This window comes from Calypte anna, chromosome 5A, assembly GCF_003957555.1.
Source record: "Calypte anna isolate BGI_N300 chromosome 5A, bCalAnn1_v1.p, whole genome shotgun sequence".
Lineage (NCBI taxonomy): Eukaryota > Metazoa > Chordata > Aves > Apodiformes > Trochilidae > Calypte > Calypte anna.
Window position 1 is genome coordinate 41,055,760 of NC_044251.1, and position 15,295 is coordinate 41,071,054.

At 50.3% G+C, this 15,295-nt stretch overlaps 1 protein-coding gene across 3 annotated transcripts in view; it reads left to right on the forward strand.

The window, feature by feature from the left end:
- Positions 1 to 15,295, forward strand: part of TXNDC16 (thioredoxin domain containing 16) — a 50,762-nt gene that overhangs the window by 31,572 nt on the left and 3,895 nt on the right. For all 3 annotated transcript variants that reach the window (XM_030452577.1, XM_030452576.1, XM_030452578.1), the window contains 3 exons: positions 6,841 to 6,925; positions 12,304 to 12,442; positions 13,036 to 13,196. In XM_030452577.1, the coding sequence (XP_030308437.1) occupies positions 6,841 to 6,925; positions 12,304 to 12,442; positions 13,036 to 13,196 (385 nt within the window). The remainder of the gene's footprint in view (positions 1 to 6,840; positions 6,926 to 12,303; positions 12,443 to 13,035; positions 13,197 to 15,295) is intronic.

The window sequence follows — 15,295 nt, forward strand, 5'->3', positions numbered from 1 at the left end:
TTTGCTGAAAGGCAGGGAAAGGGACTTGAGAGCTAGGGTGGTTTTTTCATGTGACCATTGAGTATTTTAACAAGGGGGAAGGAATAAAGTCAGGCTGGAAAGGGAACATCGTGTCAGGCTGCAGGCAAATCCCCAGGGGGGAACTGGGACCTTCCCACCCCATGGTCTCTCAGTTAGCAGCAGCCTGAGGGAATCACTGGGGTAGAAAAGGGAGATTTTTCTCATCTTGGTGAAGATCAATATTTCAGGCTTGAGTTTTCATGCTGAAGCTCTGTTGTGGCTGTAAGCTTTGGTTAAATGCAAACCAAGCTACAGCCCTTTTAGTGGGGCCTCTTGTGAGAGGACAAGGAGTGGTGGCTTTAGACTCAAAGAGGGCAGATTTAGACTAGATATAAAGCAGATTTATTTTTTTCTTTTTGCCCAGAGAGGTGGGAGATGCCCCATCCCTGGGAACATCCCAAGTCAGGTTGGCTGGGGCTCTGAGCAACCTGAGCTGGTTGGAGTTCTGGTTGGAGATCTGGTCCCTGCGTACTGCAGGGAGTTTGTCTGAATGGCCTTTAAAGGTCCTTTCCAGAAGAAATCCACTGTACTCAGAGGTAAGAAGAAAATAAAATGATTGGAAGCAACCAGAAAACTTGTTCACTATGACAGTGAATACATCTGCCTTCCTCTGAGTCTTAAATATAGCAGAAAATCTTACTGATCTCTAAAGTTTGGCCCATTTCTCCCTGTTTTTCATCCACTGAGCTCTAAAATCTCCTCTTTATTACACTCTCTGCAGTAGTGGAGCCTGGATTAGCCCCATGGTAGGACCCAGGACAACAAGGGGACAGCCAGAGGGGTTCATGGACTAAACCTGTCTGCATCTGCCTGGCCCTGTGAGCTCAGGCTTTTTCCTCTGGAGAAGAAGTGAATTATTGTTCTGGGCAAACAAAGAGTCTTGGAGGTTTCCAGAAAGCTCTGCATGGAGCCCACAAGGTTGCCTCTTCCCTTGGGGCACACTCAGCATCCAGTCTGGGGTAAAACTCAGCAGCAGATGCCAAGGGAGATGAAATATTTGATGCTTCCCCCACCCGTAACCTGGGGGGTGTTGGAGCATCATCTAAAATGACCTGAGGGAGGAGAAAACTGGAGCCAGCTGTTCTGGCACCAAACCCAAGTCAGAGTCAGGGAAACCACATCACTGCTCTTATCAGCCTGCAGACTTATTTGGAATTTCCACTGGTTTTCTCATGGCAAGAATTCCTGCTCTGGCCTGAACCAGCTGCTCACCGTGTCATTGCCATTTCTAGTTAGCTGAAACAGGGCAACGAGATGTCCAGTTAAATAAAGCCCTGGGTTTTATCCAACACTTGCAGTCAGAACTATGTTAAGAAGCCCTTCAGTGGGGCTGAGCTAAAAGGCTTGTCAGAAAAATCATAATTCAGATTTATCACCCAGAGGTGAATGGTTTTTACTTGGGCACTGAGTGAGCGTTTTTCCCGAAAATGTTGAGAACTTATAAGAGAGAAATTTGTTTGCTATGCAGGAGCTGGAAGCATACTTGGAAGTAAAACTCTGTCCTGAATTGTGGAGCAATTGTTTAAAAATTGTTTAAACCTGTCTTCTGCAAAGCTCTGGTGGTGTCACAGGGCTTGGCAGCATCGGTGTAAGCCAAGCAAAGAAGGCACAAAGAGATGTTCCAGGTGCTGCTGGAGGGCAGGGAGGACAACAAGGATGCCATGGGGTTATGCAGGGAGAAAATCAGAAGGGCCAAAGCCCATCTAGAACTTAAAACTGTCTGCTGCCAGAAAAGACAATAAAAACCATTTCTATAAATACAAAGCAATAAAAAGAAGAGGAAGGAGAATCTCCATCCTTGAGTGGATGCAGGGGGAAGCTTCCTGACAAAGGATGAGGAGAAAGCTGAGGTACTTAACACCTTCTTTGCCTTAGCCTTGTGTAGTAGGACCTCGATGTCCTTCCTGAACTGAGGGGCCCAGAACTGGACACAGGACTCAAGCTGTGGCCTCACCAGGGCTGAGCACAGGGGCAGAATCCCTTCCCTGGACCTGCTGGCCACGCTGTTCCTGAGCCAGCCCAGGATGCCATTGGCCTTCTTGGCCACCTGGGCACACTGCTGGCTCATGTTCAGCTTCCTGGCAATCCAGACTCCCAGGTCCCTTTCTGCCACTCTGTGCCCAGCCTGGAGCTCCCCATGGGGTTGTTGTGGCCAAAGTGCAGGACCCGGCACTTGGAATGTTGAACCTCATCCCATTGGGATCAGCCCAACTCTCCAGTCTGTCCAGGTCCCTCTGCAGAGCCCTCCTGCCTTCCAGCTGATCCACACTCCCTCCAGTCCTGTCTAAGCAGGGAGGTCCCAGTCTCACTGGCAAATGTGACACCCATCTACAAGAAGGGCCAGAAGGAGGATGCAGGGAAGTGCAGGGCTTTCAGTCTGACCCCTGTGCTGGGCAGGGATATGGAGCAGATGAGTACAAGACATCCAGGAGATCGGGGCCAGTCAGATGGGTTCATGAAAGGCAGGTCCTGCCTGACTAACCTCATCTCCTCCTGGGACAAGGGGACCCATGTGCTTGGGGAGGGAAAGGCTATGGGTGTTGTTTGCCTGGACTTTAGTAAAGTCCTTGAAGCCACTTCCCAGAGTGTTCCCTTGGAGAAACTGGCTGCTCAGGGCTTGCATGGGTGTGCCCTTTGCTGGCCAAAAAAATGACTGGATGGCTGGGTCCAAACTGCTGTGGTGAAGGGAGTTAACTCCAGGTGGTGGCTGGTGACAAGTGGTGTCCCCAGGGGACAGTTCTGTTTGGTGTCTGCATCAGTGATCTGGATGAGGGGAACTTGATGGCTTGCTGGGCAGGGAGCAGAGCCCTGGGATGAGGGTGAGAAGGAGCAGTTTGGTTTTCCTCACCGTCTCCAGTCCGTGTGGTAGAAGTGATTGGCATAACTGATGATGCTGAAGGGGTAGTTGAGGTTGTTCTGGATGATGCGCCGGCCCGTGCCATCAGGGAATGTGCACTCCAGGTGCTTTGTTCCTTTTCAAACAGTTAGCAGGCCACAAAAGAAAAAAAAAATCACCAAAAGTTTACTGAGCATTCAGAGAATTTTCAAACTGCTTCTGTGGCATCAAGAGGTGGAAGCAACACGTGCTGGGAGCCCCCCTGCCCCTGTCACACCAAATCCTTTGGGGCAGGAGAGTGGAAGGAGAAGGCTGGGGACAGCAATTAGCTGAAGTCCTATTTGTATGGTTTGTCACGACACATTTGTCATGGTTCTTGGTGGAGTTAACTCCAGGTGGTGGCTGGTGACAAGTGGTGTCCCCAGGGCTCAGTGCTGGGGACAGTTCTGTTTGGTGTCTGCACCAGTGATCTGGATGAGGGGATTGGGGGCACCCTCAGTCCCTTTGCAGGTGACACCAGGATGGGTGGCAGTGTTGATCTGCCTGAGGGTAGGGATGCTCTGCAGAGGGACCTGGGCAGGCTGGGTCAATGGGCCAAGGCCAATGGGATGAGGTTCAGCATGGCCAAGGGTTGGGTCCTGCACTTGGGTCACACCAAGCCCAGGCAATGCTCCAGGCTGGGGACAGAGTGGCTGGGAAGTGCCCGAGGGAAAAGGACCTGGGGGTGTTGGTCAAGAGCAGCTGAACATGAGCCAGGGGGTGCCCAGGGGGCCAAGAAGGCCACCAGCATCCTGGCTGGGACCATCCCTGGTGTGGGCAGCAGGAGCAGGGCAGGGATCATCCCCCTGTGCTGGGCACTGGGGAGGCTGCACCCCAAATCCTGGGCTCAGTTCTGGGCCCCTGAGGCCAAGAAGGACATTGAGGGGCTGGAGTGTGTCCAGAGAAGGGAATGGAGCTGGGGAAGGGTCTGGAGCAGAAGTCTGCCCAGGAGCAGCTGAGGGAGCTGGGGGTGTTGATCCTGGAGCAGAGGGAGGCTGAGGGGAGACCTTCTGGCTCTCTGCAACCCCCTGAGAGGAGGTTGGAGCCAGGGGGGGTCGGGCTCTGCTCCCAAGGAACAAGGGATGGGACAAGAGGAAAGAGCCTCAAGTTGTGCCAGGGGAGGTTTAGGTTGGAGCTGGGGAAGGATTTCTCCTTGGCAAGGGTTGTCAGGGCCTGGCCCAGGCTGCCCAGGGCAGGGCTGGAGTCCCCATCATCCCTGGAGGGGTTTCAGAGCCCTGGAGATGTGGGGATGAGGGACATGGGGCAGGGGTGGCCTTGGCACTGCTGGGGAAATGGTTGGACTTGGGTTTTAAAGAACTTTTCTAACCCATCTGAATCTGTGATTTCATGGGATGCCTTCTGCTGGAGGGATAAGGGGTGGTGCTCAGATCTTTATTCCTTCTCATTCCCAAACCCTGGTGTGAAGCTGGGATTGTGGAGGTCCCAGCAGCTGTTGGGGAAGGCAGCTGGGGTCCAGCTGGAGGTATGTGTATGATCAGGCCCTGTGGGGAATTAAAACCATGCTGGCCAGAGCCACTAATTCTTCAGGAAATATTTCAATAGCTTCTTTGGGAGCTCTGAGTGTCTGTAGTGGAGCTGTGTGGCTGTGGGGGTTTCCAGCACAGAGCTCAGAGAACCCTCAGTGCCAGCAGTTGGGAAGTGAGGGCTGATGCCTGTCTCTAGCTTAACACCTTCCCCAGAGTACAAAAAATTTGGAAGTGTGATAGGGAGGGGAAAATCTGATCAGGGATGACCCTGATGACAAGGGTAAGCCTGGACTCTGCAGTTGTCTTGATTTAGGAAAGGATTCCTACAGGCAGGGATGCTGCAGGGCAGCACTTCAGCATCTCATGTGAGTGTTTCCAATTAAATGGCTGTGGAAATGACTGTGGAAAGCCTCCTCTTGCCACATCAGGCTGTGTCCTTTAGTGCCTTCTGGCCTGATGATCTGTCCCCAAGCTCCAGGAGCTGGGACATGGACAATTTCACAAGGGGTTTGTGGGTGAAGTTCTTGGTGATCCTTATGAGCTGGTGCTCTGGGTTGTTTTTTTTCAAGACTGATAAAATCAAGTGACCAAAGAGCTGGAAACCAACTTCAACCCCCTCCAACAGTGGTTTCTCTCCATCTGAAGATAAAGCAGCCAAACTGTGTCACCAGCTTTGGTGTATGTGTGTTGTTCCCTTCAATGCCTCAATGAGCCACCCCTTTAAGGGTCCAAACTTCCAATTTAGAAAAGAACATAATATAAAAGAAGGTTTGTGGTCCCTGTGGTTCCAGGGAAACAAGATGGAAAATACAGCTTGGAGTGTAGCTGGAAAGCAGGAAGCAAAGAACCAAAAAGTGAGCAGGAGTGAGTGAGCCATCTTCTGTCTGAGTCACCAGTCCCAAGAGCTTGGGCTGGCCAGCTGGGATGTGACAGGGAATGTTAGGAGGGACTCTAAATAGTATCTGAATGAGATCTTATTCAAATGAGAAAGCAGCATACGTCCTAGCAGTGTCCCAGATGCAACCTGAACTCTTGGGAAAACCTGACTTCTCCAGAGAGATGTCATCAAGGGGTGATATCTCGCTCTCTTTAAGTCAGAAGTGCCTTTTTTGTTGCTTTCAATTGCACAATAGAAAGGGGTGGGGTTGGTGGTGTTGAAATCCACCCTGTTTTCACCCTCCCTTTGGCAGCAGCAGGCTTGGTCTGAGCTGGGACTGGGTTTCAGCAGCTCACACACTCTGATTTCATGTTCTCACCAAGCTCACCTCTCCCATCCATCCATCCATCCATCCAGGTGCCTGCAAGCAAGGATCTTCTGGAAGGGCATAAAACCAGCTCTGGGGGCAGCTTCATTCTGCTCAGTCTGGAGAAGAAGTGGCTGAGAGGAAAGCTCAGTGCAGTCTGGGGCTTTCTCAGGAGGGGAAGAGATGGGACTGGCACCAATTCCTACAAAGATGGTAGGAAGCTGAATCAGGGGAGGTTTAGGTGAGGTATCAGGAAAAGGTTTTTCACCCAGAGGAGAGCTGAGCACTGGAACAAGCTCCCCAGGGAAGTGGTCACAGCCCCAAACCTGCCTGAGTTCCAGAAGGGTTTGGATGATGCTCTCAGGCACATGGGGTGATCCTGGGGGTGCCCTACACAGGGACAGGAATTGGACTCCAGGATCCTCAGGGGTCCCTTCCAACTCAGCAGGTTTTATGATTCATTTTGGGGCTCTCAACTTCTCCTCAGGGATGGATTCAGCTGTGATGGATCAGTAGAGCCCCAGCCCAGCCTTTCCTCCCCATCCTGCCCATCTCCACAAGGCAAGGGGTGAACCCCAGCAGGGGGTTTTTTGCTGAGCTCCTCATGTGTCTGCAAGGCATCCAGCTTTTTGACCTTCCCCATCCACGCTGGATGCCCCTGAACAGACCCTGCCTGCTCTGAGGAACTGGATAAAGCCAAAAAGACACTTGGAGGAGAGGTTGGTTTATCTTCTGGGCACTTAGCACTACTCCAATTAAGTCATCATCTGTCATCTCCAGAAGGTCCTTGGGATATATAAGTTTTCTATTTAGATTTATAATGGGTCTCCTGTGTCTGAGAACACTTGTGGACTTTAGGTCCTTAAAGACATTTCATTTTCCAGCAGGGCCCCTGTGGGGCAGATCCTGGAAGCTCAGTGCTGGTGGTTAAAGAGCAAATTCTGTTCTCATAAATAGGAACTTTCCTTCTGATCCTTTGGGCCACTGCCAACTCCTCCTCCCATAGCCTGGGGCTGTGAGACACAACCATTTCTCACCAGCCTCTGCTCATCCTTTTGTTTCCAGCTGACAGTTTGCTGTGAGAAGGTATTTTCTTGATTTCCAGGAGGAAGTTGACACTTCTATCCCTGTTGTTCATTTTTTTGTTGTTGTTTTTTTGGTGTTTTTTTTACAGCCAGGGAAGCTTTCGAAGAGGCAGGAAACATCTTAAGTGGCCACGTGAGGATGGGGATGTATTTTGAAGATGATGCCTTGGCTTTGTAAGTTGTTTCTCTTTTGCTTTGGAGAGTCAGAGGCCACACTGAGGGTTCAGCACCAGCTCAAAGCACTGACTTTAGTTTGGTAGAGGGAGGTTGGTCAGGACTACTGAGCCCAAGGGTGAGGTAGCCCTGACTGCCACTGATAGACAACCTAACCCTGGGCAACTCATTTAACCCTGTTGCAGGGGACCATCATCTCCTTTCCTGCTGTTCCAGTTCACTCTGGGTATTTCCAGTCCTCCAAATGTGCCAACCCCCTCCATACATCTGTTGGGTTCCTCCTACAAACAGGATCCTACAAACTTTCATGGCAGCAAAGACAGGATGGAAAAATAATGCCCTTGAGCAGGGATCAGTCTGCCAGAAAAAAAAACAACCCAAAAAACTGTTCTGCCCTTCTCCTTCCATCAGGAAGAAGTGGCAAATTGTTCCTGGTCTTCTTCCTGCAGTCCCTTCACCTTCTCCTCTCCTCTTCCCTACACTGATGCTCCCAAAGTGTCTGCTGAGCTGGGGATGGGCAAGGGGATTGCTGCAAAGCCAGGGCTGGGAATGGGATTGTTGCCCTGATGGTTGCTGCTGAGAGCAGCCAAAAGAGAGGCTGCTTGGTGTGCCAGGAAAAAAAACCCCAACAAACAGTTCTGCCCTTCTCCTTCCATCAGGAAGAAGTGGCAAATTGTTCCTGGTCTTCTTCCTGCAGTCCCTTCACCTTCTCCTCTCCTCTTCCCTACACTGATGCTCCAAAAGTGTCTGCTGAGCTGGGGATGGGCAAGGGGAGTGCAAGGGGATTGCTGCAAAGCCAGGGCTGGGAATGGGAGTCTTGCTCTGATGGTTGCTGCTGAAAGCAGCCAAAAGAGAGGCTGCTTGGGACTCCTTGCAGGGGTCATGGTGTCTGGGTGCTGGAAAATGCTTTGAAAGTCTTAAAATAAATGCTGGTTTTCCATGGAGCTGCTTGGTGTGGAGCAGGTGGCCTTTCTGCAGCACTGGGAAAGGTGTTAAATTTGCCCCTGTGCTCAGCCCTGGTGAGGCCACAGCTTGAGTTCCTGTGTCCAGTTCTGGGCCCCTCAGCTCAGGAAGGAGATTGAGGTGCTGGAGCAGGTCCAGAGAAGAGCAAGGAGGCTGTGAAGGGATCCAGCAGAATTCCTGTGAGGAAGGGCTGAGGGAGCTGGGGTGTTGAGGCTGGAGAAGAGGAGGCTCAGGGGAGACCTCATCACTCTCTCCAACTCCCTGAAAGGAGGTTGGAGCCAGGGGGGGTTGGGCTCTTTTCCCAGGCAACTCTCAGCAAGACAAGAGGGCAGGGTCTCAAGTTGTGCCAGGGGAGGTTTAGGTTGGAGATGAGAAAGAATTTCTTTCTGGAGAGGGTGATCAGGCATTGGAATGGGCTGCCCAGGGAAGTAGTGGATTCTCCGTGTCTGGAGATATTTCCAAAGAGCCTGGATGTGGCACTGAGTGCCATGGGCTGGGAACTGCAGTGGGAGTGGATCAAGGGTTGGACTTGATGATCTCTGAGGTCCCTTCCAACCCAGCCAATTCTATGATTCTATGATCCTTCTCCAGGACCATCAGGAGAGGTGGGAAACACATGGACCTCAAGGCACATCCCAGTGTGCTTTGCCTCGCTGAGTTTTTTTGTTTTTTGGGTTTTTTTTCCCCATTTTCTGCCACTTCCCCGAGAGTTTCAGTTTCACTTCCAGGTCCCACTTTCCCACCTCCCCCAGCAGCACAACCGGGCTTTGCCTGCTGCCCAAAATTCCAGGAGGGACGTGTCCTGCATCCCTGCCCTATGCCCACCCCGGGAGCAGCAGCATTTCAGCTGATGTTGAGCAGGACAGCCCCAGCATCACCCATCCCATGGGCTGGGAACTGCAGTGGGAGTGGATCAAGGGTTGGACTTGATGATCTCTGAGGTCCCTTCCAACCCAGCCGATTCTATGATTCTATGAAATCCCCTTGGCCTTACCCAACTTCCCACTGGTGTCTGTCTCTGAGATGTTTCCAGCTGCCAAGGATGGGGTAGAACCCACCTCTTGTCTTTTCAGCAGTTAATCATCCCATGAATCTTCTTTTCTTGAAAGCTTTTTCCCTCCTCTTGGCCAGAGCAAGACTTCAGCACCATTTCCAGACAGAGCTCTGGAGAGGTTTCTGCAGGAGGAGTGCTGGAAGCAGCAGTTTTCCTCCTGTGAATATGGGAAAGGTGAAGCCAAGGCTTTCTTGCTCAGTTCCTGGTTTAATAAGAGCATCACTTCCAGCCCTGACTTGAAGCCAAACTGGAGCTAATGGGATCTGAGCACTCCAGGCACTTAACTGTGCCATTAAGACAGGGGCAAAGTGCTCTGGATTAAACCCTGAGAGATGTTTCAGGGCCTATAAATGCACCTAGATCCAGGGGAGGTCTTCATCTTGTCCTGGCAGCTCATTTCCATCAGGAATTAGCTATAAAGGTAGAGATAACAATCCCACAGAGCCCTTGGCCAGTTTTCCAGGTGTGGCTTTAACAGCCAGGAATGCTTTTATGACTTTCTTACAGATGTGCCACATCTCTAGCTTGCCTGGTGAGACATGGGCATTTTTGTGGTGTGCAGGGAGGAGGATGATGTAGATATCTTGGTGGGATCTCCCTGCTCATCACCAGCCATGCTTGAGTCCTAAAAATGAAGCAGTGCCAGGTTCAGAGCAGGGGGGGGGAAAACTGGGGAGGGAGGTGGCAGGGACAGAAGTCCCAACCAACAGCAATACACTTAATAACCTGACCCTCTGAGCTGAAAGCCTTTTTTCCCCCACTCATAGAAGGGGAAAAAACCAGAGGACAGGGTCCTCTTACAAAACTTAGAATAACTTCTGAGATCTTAGAAAAACCCTGAGGTGTCTCAGCCCCTCCATCCTCCTGCTCCAGCCACAGCCTCCAGCCTGCTCCCATTGAGTTGATATAACTAATACAGTTTATATTGATATTCCTTCTGCCAAGTTTGGATTTTGGCTGTGATTTGTGGGAGAAGCTACAGTAGCTGGTGATCTTCACAGCTGTAAGTTGAAAGTAAACACTTACAGGAATTCCTTCTGCAAGAGCCAGGCTCACTTCTGCTAAATGCTCAAGGAGGAACTCTTAGTGGCTCCCCGGTCACTGGAATCTGAGTCTTCTTTCCAAAGGAAAAAAAAAAAAAAAGGTCTAAAAACCACCCAAAGAATGTGATTAGCAAAACTGTTTGCTCAGCAAGCACCTGCTCAGTTGGTAACTGATGAAAAAAACCAAACCAAGTGTTAAGGAAGAATTGCTTTGAATGAAGTAATTATTTATTTCTCAAATAGCTGGGTGTCACAGGTTCCTGCCAAGGATTTGTTTGCAGATGTTTTTGATTTAAATGCAGGTCTCATGTTACCTGCTATATAAATAGAAAGCTGTCATGAGCAACAATGCAACCTCTTGGTACTGGTAAGATGAGAAGTGATTTCATGGCAGACTTGAGCTATTAGATGGGGAATTTGTTGGGTTTCTGTCAGTAGGTAAAAAACTTCCTTATCAGAGGCTGCTGAACATGTTGATCTATTTAGAGATGGGGAGCAAGAGTCCCTAGGGAAAAGCCCAAGCTACCAGCCAGAAGTCATCAACCCATGGGGGCTCTGCAAGACCTCTGAGTGTTTGAGAATTTGGAGTCCAGAGGAGGCCCTGGAGCTGCTGGGAGGGCTGGAGCAGCTCTGCTCTGGAGCCAGGCTGAGAGAGTTGGGGGTGTTGAGGCTGGAGAAGAGAAGGCTGCAATGGGGAGACCTTAGAGCACCTTCCAGTGCCTGAAGGGGCTCCAGGAAAGCTGGGGAGGGACTGGGGACAAGGGCAGGGAGGGATGGGATGAGGGGGAATGAGTTCAAACTGCAAGAGGGGAGATGGAGATGAGATGTGAGGAAGAAATTGTTTAATTTGAGGGTGCTGAGCCCCTGTGCCAGGTTTCCCAGAGAAGCTGTGGCTGCCCCATCCCTGGCAGTGTCTCAGCCCAGGTTGGATGGGGCTTGGAGCAACCTGGGCTGGTGGGAGGTGTCCCTGGGCATGGCAGGGAACAGGGTTGGAATTAGATGAGTTTTAAGGTTCCTCCCAACCCAAACTCTTAAGTTAAAAAGCCCTGAATTGAAACATTTTCTAAGGTTTTATCATTGTTAATTGGTTGCAAATACAGGTTAAATTGAAAACCAGAAGAGAGGAAAGGGGAGAACCTTCCTAATAGATCAGAAGATTCCCAGCCACGACCAGAAGCTCAACCTTGAGTGGTGCAGCTCAGAAATCTGGGCAAATTCCTTTTGAGGAAGGAATCAAAGGCTTTCCAACTCCTCACCCCAGATGTCCTTGCACCTCCCTTGCTTCCCCAGCAATTCTAGTGGCACAGCCTTTGTAAAATAAAACTCCTGACACCTCCAAAATCACCCTCCAGGCAGCTGACTTCCTCCATCCTTCCCTTCTTCTGGGCACTGACCTCTGGAGCCTTCAGGACTCAAGTTCCTCAAACTTCCAGAAAATTGCTTTCCCCTCTCAGTGTACTCTCTGCCTTCTCATTGCTCTGACTTCTCCTCTTTGGCTCTTCCCACCTTCTCAGCTTTTCTTTAAATAGCCTTGAACCCTCTTAACCAGGAGAAGTTTTGGGGAACAGAGGAGGAGTTGGTTTCTCCATGTGTTCCTGCTGTGTGGGTGATGCTCTGCTGTGGGGCTGGACTTCCCTCTGTGCTCACCAAGCCAAAAATCAGTTTATCAAGCCAAAAAAATCAGAGGTTTATCTGGTGTGGGTTGGTGTCCCTCAGATGGAGTCAAAGACTTTTCTCTTTGCCTTGGCAAAAAGGGGAAAGCACTGGGTGAGCACCACCCACCTTGAGCTGGGAAAATGAAAGAGAAATACCAGCAAATAGTTCAGATGGTGCCAGTCTGGGTCTTCCCTGTTATTTAGCTTTTTGCAGCAGAAAGTGTTGCTTGGGTTTAGTGCCTGGTACAAGGTGGGTAAGCATTTGGCTTCCAAAAGGGACAAGGGAACAAGTCAGCCCCATCTCTCCCCATCAAATCAGGACCATACAGCAGCTGGAGAGGGGATAATGGGGGAGGTGACCCTTTCCTCCCACTTGTGCTTCTGACAGCAGCTTCTCCCTCCTTTCCATCCCTGTCCCCCCTTTTCCCCTTGGAGCTGCCAGCTCAGGTGTGTGCCACATCCCCCAGCCAGTCCTTGTCACCCTCTCCATTCCCAGGGAAGTTTGGAAGCTCCATCCCTGGCAGTGTTGAAGGGCAGGATGGATGGGGCTTTGAGCACCCTGATCTAGTGGGAGGTGTTCCTGCCCACTCAGGGGGTTTGGGACTGGGTGATCATGAAGGTCCCTTCCAACTGTAACCATTCTGTGATTCCATGGTTTTCCAGATCCCATAAATACTCCGTGTCTCCCCCAGCCCTCCTCCTTGCCAGGAGCAGAGGTGGGAGTGTGGAAGGCATCACTTTATCCAAACAGAGCACAAGGGACATGGTGCAGATGATCAGATATGAACTGCTGGATCTTTTTGTAAGTTTCAAAAAAAAAAAACAAAAAAATTGTCCTTTTTTTTTTTGTCCTTTTTGGTCGTTTCTGGAAGGGCTGGTGGCAGTGGGGAGCTGTGCAAGGTAAAAGTGTTTGCTCATTACTTCCATCACACTGAGTTACATCTGTTTGGAAATTTTATGGCTTGGATCAGAGGGTCTGGAGAGAAATCTGCTCTTTGGTGTCTGGTCTCTTGGGAGGGAAACCCTGGGACTTGGTGGCTTGGCTTGTGCTCATGGCCAAAAACCCACTCCTGGGTGACTTGGTTTTGGCAGGGGATGCTCCCTGCTCCTTGCTCCTGCCTTTCAGGGACAGGTTGTAGCCAGAAAACATGGAGCTGGGATGAGCTGGCCTTGCTTCTGCTTTCTTTGCTCCCAGCCATCATCTCAGAGCACACAGCTGCTCCTTCAGTCACATCCCCTGATGGGCACCTCCAATGTTCACCAAGATCCCAGCACCCACACTTCTTTTCCAGCTGCTTGTGGAGCCTCCAGCCTTGCTTTAGGGACAGAAAGTCTTAATTTTGTCCTCTTCTCTCCTTCCCTTAAATCCCAACTCCTTGCTTTGATGTCTTGCAGCCAGAAATCATCGTGCAGAATCTGCCCAGCTACTTGCAGCTCAGAAAACCTTTCCTCATCTTCTTCAGTGATGGTGACATTGGGCAAGTGGAAAGCAAAGAAATGCTGAACCTGGCAAAAAAAAAAACCCAGCAAGCATTTGTGGCTTGCTGGTTGAACTTGTAAGTGTGTAAAAACCTCTTTCCTTTTTTCTGTTAGCTCATTCTTGACATCTCAGGGCAAGAAAACCCCAGCCTGCAATGACTGAAGGCACCAGCTAGCTGGTAATGTGATTATTTGGTCTGAAGTCATCCTGAGCTGGGAGGTCAAGCCATTTAGCAATCATTCAGTCTCTCTTGTGAGCAGCTGCAAAACTGCACTCCCAAGTAAAATTAGTAAGTGCTTAATTGGTTGCAAAAAGGATTTTCAGTAGAGTCAAATGTTCTCTGAGATATTGCAGGGGAGCTTGCCCCTGGCTCTGGTCTTATTTAAGCTGGGAGGAGTGGCTGACACACCAGAAGGCTGTGCTGCCATTCAGAGAGACTTAGACAGGCTGGAGAGTTGGGCAGAGAGAAACATGATGAAATTCAACAAGGGGAAGTGTAGAGTTTTGCATTTGGGGAAGAACAACACGATGTCCCAGTATAGGTTGGGGGCTGACCTGCTGGAGAGCAGTGTAGGTGAAAGAGACCTGGGGGTCCTGGTAGACAAGAGCATGACCATGAGCCAGCAATGTGCCCTTGTGGCCAAGAAGGCCAATGGCATCCTGGGGTGCATTAGAAAGGGGGTGGTTAGTAGGTCAAGAGAGGTTCTCCTCCCCCTCTATTCTGCATTGGTGAGGCCGCACCTGGAGTATTGTGTCCAGTTCTGGGCCCCTCAGTTCAAGAAGGACAGGGAAGTGCTTGAAAGAGTCCAGTGCAGAGCTACTAAGATGATTAAGGGAGTGGAACATCTCCCTTATGAGGAAAGGCTGAGGGAGCTGGGTCTCTTTAGTTTGGAGAAAAGGAGACTGAGGGGTGACCTCATCAATGTTTTCAAATATGTAAGGGGTGAGTGTCAGGGAGATGGAGTTAGGCTCTTCTCAGTGGTGACCAGTGATAGGACAAGGGGTAATGGGTGTAAATTGGAGCACAGGAGGTTCAAGTTGAATATTCGAGGGAATTTTTTTCCTGTAAGGGTGACAGAGCCCTGGAACAGGCTGCCCAGGGGGGTCGTGGAGTCTCCTTCACTGGAGACATTCAAAACCCGCCTGGACACGTTCCTATGCGAAGTGCTCTAGGTGGCCCTGCTCTGGCAGGGGGGGTTGGACTAGATGATCTTTCGAGGTCCCTTCCAACCCCTAGGATTCTGTGATTCTATGATTCTATGTAGGAGAAAAAAGTAAATTTGCCTTCCTGGAGTGTCTTAGGGTGATTTTTCCCTTTTACAGATTATTCTCTGGGAGGAATAAAGTTTTCAGAAGAAAGGACAGCCAACAAAAAAGCCCTGTGAGCCTTAAAAATATTAAAGAACCCAAATTAATCCAGGAGCTAAGAAATAGAAAGATGTAGGAGAGGGGATTTTTTTCTTTTTTTTCCCCAATCCTCCCCTGCCTAGCTGGCCTTTCCAATTTTTAGCTTCTTGTTTGTTTTGCCCCAGCCCAGAGCCACCTCAGTGTCTTAATCACAACTTGCTTTGAAGTCTGGGAAGTGCCTGGCAGCGTGGGCTGAAGTTTTTAGCTAAGGGGGAAGGCACATGTTTGCAAAGAGGGGAGGACAGTTTGTTTGCCAGTAATGCACCAGACATGAGAGCCCCTGGAACTTCCCCACCTACACGTCTGCCTTTGCTTTCCCTTCCTCAGAAAGGAGGAGCTGGGCTTTGGCAGAGCAAAAGGACATTGCCACAACAACAGAAAAAAAAAAAGGTCTTGTAGTGAGAGGATGAGAGGTTTTAAGCTACAAGAGGTTGGATTCAGAGTAGATAAAAGGAAGAAATGTTTTACACTGAGGGTGAGGAAGCCCTAGCCCAGGTTGCCCAGAGAGTTAGGTGATGCCCTATCCCTGGGATTATTCCAGGTCAGGTTGGATGTGTCTCTGAGCAACCTGATCTGGTTGGAGATGTCCCTGCTCACTGCAGGGATGACCTTTAAACCCTCCCTTCCCACCCAGATTAATCTGTGATTCTATAAAAGTGGCCTTTGGCTGGGTAAGAGTAGCCTTGTTACAGAAAGGAGATCCCATGGCCCTGGCAAGAGCCAGCTCAGCCCTCAAGCAGCCTGAAAATGGTGCTGGAGGGACACAGC